General features: G+C 32.6%; 1 protein-coding gene across 1 annotated transcript; it reads left to right on the top strand.

Annotated features, from left to right (window-relative positions):
- The first annotated feature begins 2,220 nt into the window (after positions 1–2,220).
- On the top strand, positions 2,221–7,263 carry LOC107845686 (ribosomal RNA-processing protein 17). The gene is made up of 4 exons (XM_016690134.2): positions 2,221–2,493; positions 3,605–3,710; positions 5,633–5,756; positions 6,827–7,263. The coding sequence occupies exons 1-4, from the start codon at positions 2,381–2,383 to the stop codon at positions 7,090–7,092; spliced, it is 609 nt and encodes a 202-aa protein (XP_016545620.1). The 5' UTR covers positions 2,221–2,380; the 3' UTR covers positions 7,093–7,263.
- Positions 7,264–14,934: the final 7,671 nt, after the last annotated feature.

Here is a 14,934-nt window from a genome sequence, read left to right as displayed (position 1 = left end):
TTTTTTTTCCGGAAAAATTAGTGAAAAAAGTGAAAATAAGATGTGTTTGGTCATGAAAACTTCAAATAAAATTTTGAAATTGTATTTGAAAAAATGAACTTCTCTCACAAAATTTCAAAAACAACTTTAATTTATATTCACGGCTAAACACAACTTCAACTCCAATTTCAACTCCAACTCCATCTCCGAAAAATTATGATTTCGTGGTCAAACGGGGCCTTGATACGTTATACTTCTAAATCAATTAAAACACTACATTATTTATTTATTTATTTAATTATTTATTGGTCCAGCTCCGAATATTTAGTATACTTTTAAACGTGTTTATCATAGGGTCTCTATATATTTTATTTTTTTCCGTTCTACTATAGGATCTCTCCATACTATAAATTGAATTGTCAAGCGTGTGTACCCTTACTCTAATACACAAGCAAACTAGGGAATTTACATAAAGTGAACAGGGTTGGAGAAGATCGAGAAACTCAGAATGTGCTCGCACTCATCAAAATAATAATAATAATAATAAAAAAAAAAGAAAAAGATAAAAAATTCAGTTAAAAGAATCAATTATTTTTAAATATCCGTAGAACCCTAATCGGTTATCATAGAAATTTTTCCTCCGTTAATATTGTCCCAATGCTTGTACTGAATTCTTCCGTTTCTGTAAAGGAGTTATCTAAGCAGAATTTTATTCATAGTCTATGGTATATTATCTATTAAAAAAATGTATAACTTCAAGCTATTAATCATTTAAAAAAGTACAAATATATAATATAACATTTGAAAATATTATGAGATTAATTTTGAAATCAAGAATTTTGAGATAAATGCGCAACATGTATATTTCTATTGAGTTATCAGTTTACCTAATAATTTAATAAGAAAAAATCAAAATCCAACTAATAACCCAATAAAAAAGTTTGAAAGATCATTAAAAAATCATCAACTTAATAACTCAAAAATAATAAATGAAAATAATTTTATTAATTCAATTTCTTAGTCGATTTGATTTTTGCACACTCCTAGAGTTTTCCAAAGTTTTTTTTATCAAAATCATCCTTATTGTTTCATCCAAACTTTAACTATATCCTTATAATATTTAACATAACTTGAAACATCCTTTAAGTTTTAAAAACTTGACCAAAAACATCCCTCTATTATATTTTCCATCCATTCCCAACGGAAGACTGTTTATTCACGTGACACATTTCTTTCTTCTTCCATATCTGATTCTAAGGGGAGTTTTATAAGACACAAGCTTCCGTCTTTTTTTGGAGAGTTTTCATTTCCCCGCCTCCAAAGGGCCATAGAAATTAAAATTGTCTTTCTCCTGTGAAGTTTGTGTTATGTGTAGCTTTATTTGTTGTGATATTTTGTGGTTAGTATGATAGGAGTAAACAATAGTAATAAAATCATGGTATATTTAATTGATACAATTATTTTAGTACAGGTTAAGTAAAATAAAACAGAGGGAGTACATTATTTATCTTATGACTGCTCCCTTTGTCAATCTTTACCTATCGACTATTGAATTGATAATAAACACCTTAAGAAATAATAAATACTAGATTCAATTCTACTATATCACAATTTGAATATAATAAAGTTAATGTTTTGAAAAATTCAATGAATTTAATAGCAAAGGTAAAATTGACTCAAAATAGCAAAATATTCATTAATTTTTCAAAATGAATAAATATTGTTGGTCATCTATTTTTTATATACTGGACAATTAAAGATGAACAGAGAAAGTAATTCATGGACATTTTGTACAAATCTTTAGCAATTAGTGGAATGCTACATTTCTGTACTTAATTACTGGAATTTTCTAGATGTTCTAAATTATATCTAAAACCATCAATGCAAAATTCTAAACCATACATACTTCTTAAGATGATACAATTTATCAGACCTCTTTACAACTATACGTGGGAAAATTAAGTATTCAAATTAAAAGAGATAGAAAGATATAATTTAGCAGAAAAAATTATGGATAATTGTTTTCTTGGAGATAGACCGTACAAAGCAAGTTTTTAGTGTTCTTATGGAGAATGAAGATCTTAAAAGGGAAAGAAGAGTACAAAAGTCACGTGAATAAATAAATTTCCGTTAAAAAAGGATGAAAAACATAACGGAGGGATTTTTTTTAACAAGTTTTTAAAATTTAAAGAATATTTTAAATTAACGTATTACAGGGATGAAGTTAAAGTTTGACTGAAATAATAAGGATGATTTTAGTCAAAAACTCGAGTTGTCCAACCTAAATTTAATTAGGAGTTAATAATAAAAGTAACCCCCTCCCCCCCCCTCCCCAACTCCTTAAGAAGAGAATAAAATAGTTGGAAATTTATGAGGGGTTTTAGGTTTTGTCACAGCTGCCATGGAAGACGAAGAAGGAGGAGGACAAATTCGTGGGATAAGAGGTAGACATATCAAGAAAAGAGCTCTCAAGAACAAAACCCTCACTGTCTCTTTTGATGAAAAAGACCTCAAGTAACTAACTACTCTTCTACTATCTTTGTTTTTTTTTGGTTGATTTTTTTGCCATGCTTTTTTTTTTTTTTTTTTTTTTTTAAAAAGAAGAAGTTAAATTGGGGTAGGGGAAGGGAAATATAAGGCTGGAGAATCAAACTGTCACCGAGGTGAAAGCTGAGGTAGTCAACCAATTGAGCTGCTAAGATTAACTGAATTCTTGATATATATTTTTTTGAATTGGAGGTAGGGGAAGGAATTACAAGGTGGGTATCGAACCCTCACCACCAATAAGGTGAAAGTTCAAGTACTCAACCAACTGAGCTATTAAGATTTCCGATTCGTGTTTTTTTTTTTTTTTAAATTGGGGATAGGGGAAGGGAAATGGGGAAGGGGATTACAAGGTGGAAATCTAATACTGACTGATAAGGTGAAAGTTTTGGTACTCAACAACTGAGCTACTAAGATTACTTGATTTGTGATTTTTTTTTAATTAGGGGTAAGGGAAGGGAAATAGGGAAGGGGATTACAAGGTGGGGAATCGCACCCTCACTAATAAGGTGAAAGTTTAAGTAGTCAACCAATTGAGGCACTAAGATTGCACGAATCTTGATTATTTGTTAAGCTGGTGGTAGGGGAAAGGTATGACAAGGTTGGGAAATTGAAACCTCGGAGGTGAAAGTTTAGGTACTCAATCAACTCAGCTACTAAGATTACCTGATTCTTGAACTTAATAATTTGAGCGTAGGGTAAGGAAAATGGGGATGGGATTTTTTTTTAATTTAGGTAGGGGAAGGGAAATGGGAAGGGGATTACAAGGTGAGAAATTGTCCCCTCACTGATAAGGTGAAAGTTCAGATGCTCAACTAACCGAGCTATTAAGATTCCTCAATTCTTGAGTTTTTTAGTTTTTTTTTTTATTTTACAGTAATTTTTAGTTGGGGATAAGGGAAGGGAAATGGGAGAGGGGACTACAAGGTGGGGGTACCGTACCTTCACTAATAAGGTGAAAGTTCGGGTAGTCAACCAATTAAGCTGCTTAGGTTTTTCGATTATTGAGTTGTGTACTTTTGTTTGCTTCCTTTTGTTTTTTAAAGTGTTAATTTTGAATTTTGATGAATTGGGTATTTAGGGATTTTGTGACTGGTTTTCATAAGAGAAAGAAGAAGAGAAGAAAAGAAGCACAAGTGCAATTGGAAGAAGCCTGGAGGAGGAAACGTATTGAGGCTCGTAAAAAGGTTCGATCTTTCCTATATACCCTTTTTGATTCCATTAGGTGTAAGTGCAATTTAGTAGCTTAATACTGCTAAATAGTTGATAGAATTAGTGAGAAAAATGGGTTAGAAGGTAGTATTCAGGTAATAACACTCCTACATTTTGATTGTATAGTAATTGTGTTTTGGTTATCGCACTATTTTGTTGTTGTTACTGTTCCACTCCTGAATGCTCTTCACTGCTTTGCTTTTTTGTTGCTATATTTTCTTCAATATCATCTTTCCTTTTCATAATTACTTTGATTTGCTGCACTTGACCAAAGGGTCATTCGAAAACCACCTCTCTACCTCCAGGAGGTAGGAAGGATTACACTAGGTATGTTATTGTTGTTGAGAAATTGTATTGTGGGATTTACTGCCCTGGCATATGGTTATTGCATGTTGGTATGATGGTGTTGTTGGATATTGTGATGTTATGGAGTAAAAAGGTTATTAATTCTCTGTTCACGGCTTCTAAAGCAAAAGTTATGTTGTTTCTGCAAAATAAAATTTCGTTTCAGCTGAATAAGCAAAATGATATATTCAATAATGACTCAGATGTTAATTGGGAAGTTTTAGGAGACTAATTCAAGAAGAGGAGAAGCAATGAATAGGCTGAATCGTAGTAGTTTTGTATAGGTAGTTGTAGTCCGCAATAATATGGATTGTTGAATCTTGGAACTCTGATGATGATAAACCTCACTTGGACATAAAATGAATTCTACATTATGGTGCTTACCGTCTCTATTGCATTACTAGAACCAGAGCATGTACTTATGTTATTCTTGGTAACGTAAAGCCGACCACCCAAACCCCTATTAACAGGAGGTGAATCATTGGCTCCTCCTCCCCTCGCCGGGGATGTATGTAAAATATATTGACATACAACTTTTCTGTTACTCGCTAAAGCCTAAAAGAACAGTGCTGTAAAAGGAAAGATGGATAATGGTGCTAGGTAACTAGAGACCTTTGGGTGAAAGACACCCCAAGTCTTGAATTAAGAAAGAGCGAGGTTGACCAGCTCAACTATTGCATCATCATCTTTATTTTAAACGGAAAATTTCACTACCTTGGCTGTTCAACAAATATGTCGCCTACTGCTTTTTAGAAAAAGGAGGTTAAAAGCTATTCCTTTGATCAAAAAAATTTCAAGTGTTTCCAAACAGTTCTACCCTGTTAGCCTTACAGAATTAAGTTATCTGGGTAATTATTAATGGTAACGGCCTTCCTACAACTCTTTTCCATTCAACACTTGTTAGGGGGTAAACTCACAGAACAGAAAGGATGATCGCCTTTCCAAACTGTTCTCTGGTTCCGTCAAATAACAAAGGCATCACGGTGGAAGAAGTCCTTATTTCTCCCTTTGCCCTCCTTAGCAAAGTCTTTTTATAGCCAAGGTTATAAGTGTGGCATCATGCTCCATGGCTAGTCAAATAAGGTCTTTGTTATATTTTATTTATGTGCATGACAATTACCTCCTCAACTAAATAGACATGTATACAAAATCTACCAGTCTTAATGCTGAGCCTATCCATAAACAAACAATTAGGACCAGTGTGCAGAAAAATTTTAAAAATTGACTTATTTTTTCTACTTTTTCTTCCGGAGATTAGCACAATCCAGGTTATGGTTAAACACACACTGGCTTTGAAGTTCCTTGCTGTCTCAGTAATTGTCTCGAATTGCTTCTTTCATAGCTGTAATCATTCTAATAACTGTTACTTTTATGATTATGGCTAAAGTGCCTTAAACACATTTTCGTCTGCCTGGTTGTGTGTCAATTGCGTTCAGTTTAGCAGTGCAATTAGTACAATCATTCTAATATTTGGTACTTTTATTACTAGTAGCAATCTTGATGTAATCAAACCTGTCATGGTGTGAATCTACTTTTTCGCTTGCCGTTACAGAGAAAGGAGGAAAGAGAGTTTGCCATCTTTGGTGGAGCTGCGCCTGATTCAGGTGCTGGAAATGATGAACCTGATGAGGACCTTGACGACGAAGAAGAAAATGAGCCTAATGCAACAGTCTCAGGTATCCCCTAATGACATTAATGCAAACTTATTTGGTGCTGAAGTCTATCCAGAGCTTTCATTGAGAACGTCTAGTCCTCGTTGAAAAAGCTAAGAATTCCTATGAGTAATTTTTTTGGTAGTTATCCGCATACTTGTAGATACGTTATTATTTCGTGCAAGAGAGGGGTATACTATGGAAATTTTATTCGGAAAATATCCATAAAATTTCCATAGTGCTCAAATGCAGAATATAATTGATATTGGCGAAGGGAAGGTTTAAAACTTAGGCACTATTGACTTGCTCTTTTTACGTTATCACACCATATGATAGAATCATTGGTTAGTTGCTTCACTTCCCTCTATGTCAAAAAATGCCAACGCTCTATTATTATCATTGACGTATATGCCGTGAGCAGATGTTTTATTCACGCCATAGCCAAGTGACTGATAGTATCTGAGGCGACTAAACTTCTGAAACTTCCGTGAATTAGTTCAGCTCCAATATGTTCGGTTCTTTCTTTCTTGGTTTGTTAACTATTAATGCTGGTGGTTGAAACACACTACTCATAGTTTCTGCTATTTGGGATTTGACTTAGAAACATGAAAATGTACTCCCTTCGTTTCAATTTGTTTGTCTTCCTTACTAGCCAGACAAACAAATTGAAACAGAGGTAGCATTAGGTAGGGCTTTGTCCTTGCATCACCAGATATAAGAGAAAATAGCCAAATACCCCCCAACCTTTACCCCAAATCCCAACTATACACTTATAGGACCCCCCTGAACTATTTTAAAGTGGAATATTTATCCCCCTGAACGCTGACAAGAGAGTGGGTTTCACTCTCTTTAAAGAGAGTGAGAACGCTGACATGGCCAAATATATCTTTATTTTCCTTATTCATTTTTAATTATTATTTTTCTTTATTCATTTTCTTCTTCTTTTTCTTCTTTGGGGTAAAGGTTGAGGAGATATTTGACCATTTTCTCCAAGATATAATGTCAATTTGATACTATGATATTTACGATTTGTGTAGCATGATGAGCAACTAGGAACTTAACCTGTATATTGATTTTTATTTCTTGTTCAAAAGGGTCTACAACATATGACAATGGTGATGTGCAAGTCATCGTGACAACAAGTGAGATCTCTCGGGAAGAAGAAGAATCCCCGGCTCAAGTGCCACCACCATCAGCAGCAGCTCAAGATGCTGGAGAAACTAAAAACAACAAACGAAGCATTCCAGTAACTAAGAAGAAGCCATTCAAGAAAGTTGCGAAAAAGAGATCCCGGCCCAAGCCACAGAGTAAGAGAGATAAGAGAAAAGGCAAAAAGAAGAACAGGAAGCAGCTGCAATAGTTTAACAGATGCTTCCTCATCCTGTGGAGCCCTTTTTTTAAAAAAAAATTATTTTGAATATTTTTAGCACGTAGTATTTTAGTCCTTTTTTGTTTGCTTATGTTATGATGAAGGTTTGTTCGCAATGATTAATCTGGCTGGATTATTTTTCTCAATTGATTATTTGTGCCATCTTTGTATTTGTATTATTCATGTTCTTTACATTATACACTTGCATTTTCCCCTCAAGCTACCACACCTGTTTTGAGTCGATGTTGATCCCCAACAACAATAGCAGCATGCACCTAATATAATCCTGCAAATGGGGTTTGGGGAGGGTAGTGTATGTTGATGTTAACCTTATCTTGAAGAGATAGAGAGGTTATTTTATACAGACCTTTAACTTAAATAAAACATTAGTAACAGCAATGAAATCATGCGAAATGAAAAGTAGTACACAATATATAGAGGAAAAAAAATAGTAACTACAATAAAATAATAGGATAACTTCTAGGATAACTTCTAGTTGATGGGAAGAGTAAGAGTATTTAGGTGGTAGTTGATGGGAAGAGTATTTAGGTGGTATGAATTTGAATTAATTGTAATCCCAAAGAAAATGTTGAATAGTACTCTCTCCGTTTCAAAAAGAATATCTATTTGTCTTTTTAATCCGTTTAAAAAAAATGACTCCTTTTCTTTTTTGGTAAAATTTTAATTTCAACTTTTCACATGACATGTTTAGGACCACAAGATTAAAAGCGCATTTTGATATATTTGACACACCTTTAATTTATAGCCGCAAGATTCAAAAGACTTCTTTATTTTTTTAAATTTTGTGTCAAAGTAGATCATTCGTTTTTAGAGAGAAAGAGTAATTAGGAGACAAAGAAAAACATATCAAATGTACTAACTTCTTGTGAAGTTAAAAAGGACATGAGTGCTTTATATTTTTGAAGTTAAAGCAATGTTCCCGACATAATAATTTAAAAATCGATGCAATAATTTGGAAATAATTGATAAACTAGAATTTGTAAATTTCACCAAATTCATTCAATAAAAAATAATATAAAAGTGCAATTTAGAGCTTCATACAAGATACTAATGAACAAGTACTATTGTACTACGATCATACTCTGCCAGCAAACAAGCTGAACTAGACAAATTATTGTCTATGTTCAAATAACATGCATTAAAATAACGGAAAAGGGCCTAAAATGACCTTCATCTATTGGAAAAGGGCCTAAAATACTCTTCATCTATTGAAAATGGTGCAAAATTGCTCTTCATTCATCTATTGGGCCTGAAATATCTTTTTCGTTTATTTATTGAGACAAAATTGTCCTTCCATTTAACGGATCAACTTGACCTCACTTTATTCATGAGGTGTCTTTTTTTCATTGTTTAATTAATTATTAATTAAAATAATTAATTTTTCCTGCAGGCTCTCGCATTTTTTATCAATAGTAGCAATATTGTTCCCAATCCAAAAACGAATGGGCACGCATGTTAATTTTCCTACAGGCTCTCGCATTTTTATGGCAGGACTATAGTTAGACAGATCACCCTCAACCTCAGCAACTTAAGTTAATTTTCTGACTATTCACAATATTTTCAACGAAAGGCAAATTCATCGACATAAATTTGCATCTACTTGATTCAGGACTATACTTTGACCAAATGATCGCATAGATAAGATACTGGGAAATATTTGATAATCCTCTGTCATTATTAAAAGGGATCAATCAGATAAAAACCAGTAACCCTTTGCATTATGGACACCCATGGTAATAAAAAAATTCCACTGATAGAATATGCCATGTCTAAGATAGTTGACAGCCAAATGTGAGATGAATAAACAAAAAGAAAGTAACTCTTTCTTTTCCTTTACTCATGAGCCATGGAACTTCATAAAATATTCAAGACAAAAAATATGCAAACTCGTTATCCTATACTTAATATTAACGCGCCTTTATCTTAATTTATCATATATATCTTTTTACCTAAGAATCTTTGATAACCAGAGTAGCACACATTTAAAAATCACATGAATAATAAACTCGATCATTATTCATTTGTCTTTCTATACTTAAATATCAAACTTTTGACTTAATAAGGTAGCCGCACAAGTAAATATTACAATAACAATTCTAACTTAAAAAAAAAAAATTACAATTACATATTTGGTGTCATTCATAAGTGGGGTTTGGACATGGGCGAGGTCACCTGTATCAAAGGGTGGTCAGACGCACAATCTTCATAGGAATATTATGTTGTGCATATAGACTAAATTTTAGCTATTGTGAATATATATTTAATTTTGCACACTTCTAACACAACTAAGAAGAAAATTTGCACACTCTTTGTCAAATTTCTGACCCCATCACTAAATTTAGAGAAGGTAGAGTGTACTCAACCCTTACTCCTATCTTGAGAAGTTGTTTCTAATAGACTTTTAGCTAGGTGCACAATTAAATCTGATGAATAATAAATTCGTCTCTTTACCCCTCATTTATAGATCAAGCTTTTATTTGCGACGAAGTATAAATATATGTCATATTCTAACTCACCATCACAAGTTGTATTCTTATCACTCAATCAAAGTCTTGGGCAGACCTGTTTGGGTATGCATTAGATTAATTTCTTGAAAAATACTTGAATAAGAGTTTCAATAACACAACTTCTTCTTATTGTTTCTTTTCTAAATGCCTTCCACTGCTTTTCTTATTAGTTGTCATTTATTCTTTATTATTTCCTTTGTTTTTCACAATTATGATTTAGTTCACTTGAATCAAGGGTCCTTAAAAAAAACCTCTTTACCACCTCGAAGACATAAAATTTAAGTATATTTTACTTTTTTAAATCTCACTTATAAAATTTCACTATATATAGTAATTGTTTTATGTCCAAAAACCAACTTAATTTCATCATGAGATAAGACACTACGGAGAGTTGGCCATATACCAATTTTGAAAATATAATGTAACATTTAGATACTAGTTTGAAAAATTATAAGGGAAAAAGATATTGTGTAGTCTTTTTAAAAAAAAAATAGTTCAAGTTTGGGCATATGGACGTATGTGTTCTGTCGGAAAAAAAAATGCTGCTTTATGGCCATTGAGCCATTTGGCCATTTTCGGCCCTTCCCTTCGCCATTTGGCCCTCTACTTAGTTTTTTTTTTTTCTATAAAATTTTTAACTGAAAAATATTTTGCTTTATTTTATTGTTTAAAAATAATAATTAAATATAATTATATAAAAACGGTATAATTTTTATATAGAATATGTATCTATATAAGATATATGTATAGAAATTGTATAATTCTATAATATATATATATATATATATATATATATATATATTTGTGTGTGTGTGTGTGTATAAAATAGATATAAAAACAATTATATAAAATGAATATAGAAATTTATAGTTGATGTATAAAATACACATTTGAATAATAATTGCGGCTAAAGATTGTATAGAATGTGTATAAAAACTGTATAATTATTGTATAAAATGTATATGGAAACTATATATATAAGGTGTATAGAAACTGTACCACTGTTGTATAAAATCTGTGTATGTATAAAATGTGTATAGAAGCTGTATAATAATTGTATAAAACATGTATCTAAATAAGTATCTAAAGGGGTTGTATCAATATGGTGTAAGGGCGGTATCAATATGGTTAAAGAGATTGTATCGATATGGTATAATGATTGTATCAATATGGTGTAGTATATGATATTTTTTTGTCTATAATGTGTGTAATCAATGATGTGCGTAGTAACTATATCATTGTTGTATAAAAATATTTATATCACTATTGTATTATGTTGTATATATGTAGATATGTATTCTATTGTTCCACAATAATACAATTAAGAGGTTTTTTTTTTAAAAGAATAAAGAGCTGCAAAAAAAAAAAACCCTAGCCTGAAACCTCAAACACACCCAATTTCAAACAAAACTCAATTCCAATTGGAGTTGTTGTTGTTTGCATGAATGAGCAAATGAAAAAATTTAATTGGTATTCATGATTAATTGGAGAAGAAAGTCAATTATGGGTGCATGTTCATGATGATGTTTACTAAAATTACAAATTAATAGAAAGTATTTTTTTTTTTAAAAAGGGAGCAGCGAATTAAAGATACAAAATCAACAAAACTGAAAAAAAGGAAAAGTCAAAGAAAGTTGCGCAACTGCCAAAATGGCTAAGAAATGGGATTTTAAATTCATGGGCAATTTTAGTGTCTTTATTTTTGCCGAGGCTATCTTTGTCCTTTACCCAAATTATAATGGATAGACACCATTTATGATGTCATTACTTGACTTTCAAAACTATCCAAAACTAGGACACAAGTCTTTAATATTATACTTTAATCCCCCTCACCTCATCCAATATATATCTAATATTTTTTCCCATTTTTAGATTTCCAAAATAACCAAAAAAAGAAAAAAAAAAGGAAAAAAGGACACTCTATAACACTTTTTAAAATAAATAGTTCAAGTTTGATATCTTTTCAAAAGGTGGCCAGTCGGGTATACTATTTTTACTTTATAGCCATTTCCTAATTTGGGTCATTTTGGCCCACGTAGTTCAAATATAATCCATATACAATGCTGATACAATCCATATACAATACAGATACAGTTTTCAACTTGGGCCATTCGGTCTTTTTAAAAATATTTCAGTTTTTTTTTTTACTAAAATTTTTTTAATTGAAAAAATATTTTGCTTTTTTTTATTGTTTAGAAATAATAATTAAATGTGATTATATAAAAATGATATGATTGTTATATAGAATATGTATCTATATAAGATATATGTATAGAAAATCTATATTTCTATCAAATATATATATGTATAAAATATAAATAAAAAATATATAGAAAGAATATAAAAATTATATAATTATTGTAGAAAATGCGTAAAAAAAAGAGTATACAATTATTGTATAAATTGTGTATCAAAATTGTATAATTTTCGTATAGAATATTTATATGTATAAGATATGTATAGAAACTATATAAAAAGTGTGTAGAAATGGTATAAAGCTGTAATAACCCACACTTTTTCTAACTTAAATTCATTCCGAGAATGTTAAGAAATAGCTTCCAAAATGAAGAATATTTATTTTGTGTGGAATTTTTCAGATTTGGACCTCCCATTGTGTGGGAAATTGAATAAGCTTTCCATCGATATCAAATTTGTCCAATTTCGACACTCGGTTGAGGAGATAGAGCATTTTTAAGTTGACAGTGTGCCACCTGGGCACTCGGCGCGTCACGTAGGAGGGTAAAATGATGATTTTCAAATTTTAGTGGCCCTCCGCGATAGCCACGCATCGCGAAGAAGCTCAAATTCCCAAGTTTCCCATTCCAGTTGACCGACGCGATATTGGCATGTTGCGGAGAGGGCCAATTCCCCAGTTATCGATTTCTAGTAGCCCAACGCGATGTTGGAGCGTCGCGCCAGTGGCCAAAATGACAAAACTATAGGGCATCGCGATAGCTCCGCATCGCGGAGAAAGCCCAGTTCCCATTTGTCATTTTCCACTGAGCCACCGTGATAGTGGCACGTCGCGGTGGCCAGCCAAATCGGGAAAATGTTACGTTTTCCAGTTCCGCTTAGAAATTTAAAAGGGGTATTTTGATAAATCCCCAAGGCCCCAATCCGTCCAAAACACAAGATTAATCATATTCAAAGCACTTTGTGCTCATTATTCATCATTTTCTTCAAAAGCAAAACCCTAGAGCTCTAAAACCCGTTCTCCATGAAATCAAAATCCTCCATTGATTCTCCAAGAAAGCTTAAGATTGAGGATATCCAAGGCAAGATAAGCAAGCATCCATCTCCAAGAACTCAAATAGGAATCAATAATTCAAGTTTCTCCATCTAATCATCTATCAAGGTATGTGGGGTTTATGAACAAGGATCTTTTTCCATCCTTGTGCCCAAAACCAAGTTTTTATTTAAAATTTATATGATTTTGAATGATTATTCATGAGATTTGAATTAGCGTTCATACCCATTGTTGCTCCTTGTAAAATTTTGAGATTTCAAGTATTTTAGAAGTTGAATTGCATGTCTATTTTCATATTTGCCTATTGCAGTAATTTTTAGATTTTGAGATGAATTATCATTGTTTTCAATATCAAGCATGATTATTATGATGTTTTGACATGAGATTAAAGCATGGGTTATTACCCCAAGATTGAATATAACTATTTCAAGAAAGATGATGCTTTAAGCATCCTATTACCAGATTATTTACAGATTTTCAGTAAAGCTTTGATCTTTCGATCATCAGATAAGTTTTGGAATCTACTTTTCAGATTATTATAGATTACAAAATTCAGATCATCTTTATTTACAGATTTTATCAGATAAATACATAATTGGTTTTAGATAAACCCTTATGCTAGTTTTAAAGTAAATTTTCAATAGAATGAGCATAGCAAATAAAAAGGGGAGTAGTATTTAGCACCGAGCGGAAAGTGTGAATTTAGCGCATCCTATTTCCACAGAACTACGTAGCCAACGTAGGTACGGATTATCAGATTATTCCTACTTCTATATGGATGATAGTCACAGATGTGATCACTTAGCTCAGGTTATACTCCCTGGCAAGAGTGTGACACTCTCCCCAACGTGAGATTTCTTCCTTAGGAGGACTAGACGTTGGATTTCATGTTAGCTTACATAGATTATGTCGGTTAGAAGAACCTCCCTACTAGTAAAGAAAATCTTTGAAATAATTTCCTTAAGATAAAGTGTTTTTCCCTACAGTTTAACAGTAAATATTTTTAGAAAACTAAGTGTAAAGGCTCACAGTCTACTCAGATTATGCTTTACAGAAAGATAACAGTTACAGACTTCAGCTTTTAGATTTTAGATTTCAGAAGTGAGCTCTTTCTACACTTAGACAGTAGATTTACAGACAAAATACAAGTATAGTTTTCAGAACTAAATGTATGACTCACTAGATTTATAAAGTATAAAGTAGAGCCTAAGGTTTTTAAGAGTCCTAGGGAGTCAGACAAGCCGCATTATGTAGAGTCTTAATCATGGGTGTGAAGCGCGCCATATTTATAAGCAAGAGGCTACGGAACTTTCTTGGGAAATCATCTCTTTCTTTCATGATCTATCGTACTTACAGTATCTCTATCTGCTTTTAACTCATGCTCTTATATGACATTTGAATATGCCTCCTTGTAGAGATAACGCCCACAAAAATGATAACCAGCCTCCCTAGCCCGCAGATTCTTTGAATAAGAATGTATCCCATGTTGAGTTTAGGGCTTTCTTTCAGGCGTTAGCCTAAGCTGTGACTGCCAATGTTCAAGGCAATCATCAGATTCAGGCTGCAGTCCCACTCCAGGAAAATGGGAATTTAGTAGTAGCTAGGATCAAAAACTTCATGAGAATGAATCCGCCAGAGTTCTTTGGGTCAAAGGCAGGTGAAGATCCACAACTTTATTTAGATGAGGTGAATAAGATCACCCAGATTATGCATATTTCTGAGGAGGAGAGTGTAGAGTTAACATCCTATAGATTAAAGGATGTAGCATATGATTGAGTAGTGATGTGGAAGAATGGTAGAGGTGAGAATATTGTTCCTATGAGTTGACAGGTGTTTCAGGATGCTTTCTAGAAAGGTTCTTCCAATGTGAGAGGAAGGAAGCTAAGATATAAGGGTTTGTGAATTTGAGGTAGGGCTTGATGACAGTGAATGAGTACTGCCTTAAGTTCAATCAGTTGTCTATGTATGCCCCCGATATGATGGCTGATCTTAGGGCTAGTATGAGTAAGTTTGTTACTAGAGTGTCTGGCTTGGTAGTTAAGGAGTGTAGGACTGCTA

The sequence above is a fragment of the Capsicum annuum genome, chromosome 10, assembly GCF_002878395.1.
Source record: "Capsicum annuum cultivar UCD-10X-F1 chromosome 10, UCD10Xv1.1, whole genome shotgun sequence".
In the NCBI taxonomy this organism is placed as follows: Eukaryota; Viridiplantae; Streptophyta; class Magnoliopsida; order Solanales; family Solanaceae; genus Capsicum; species Capsicum annuum.
The sequence above is the reverse complement of the archived record's forward strand: the minus strand, read 5'-3'. Positions and strand labels throughout refer to the sequence as shown.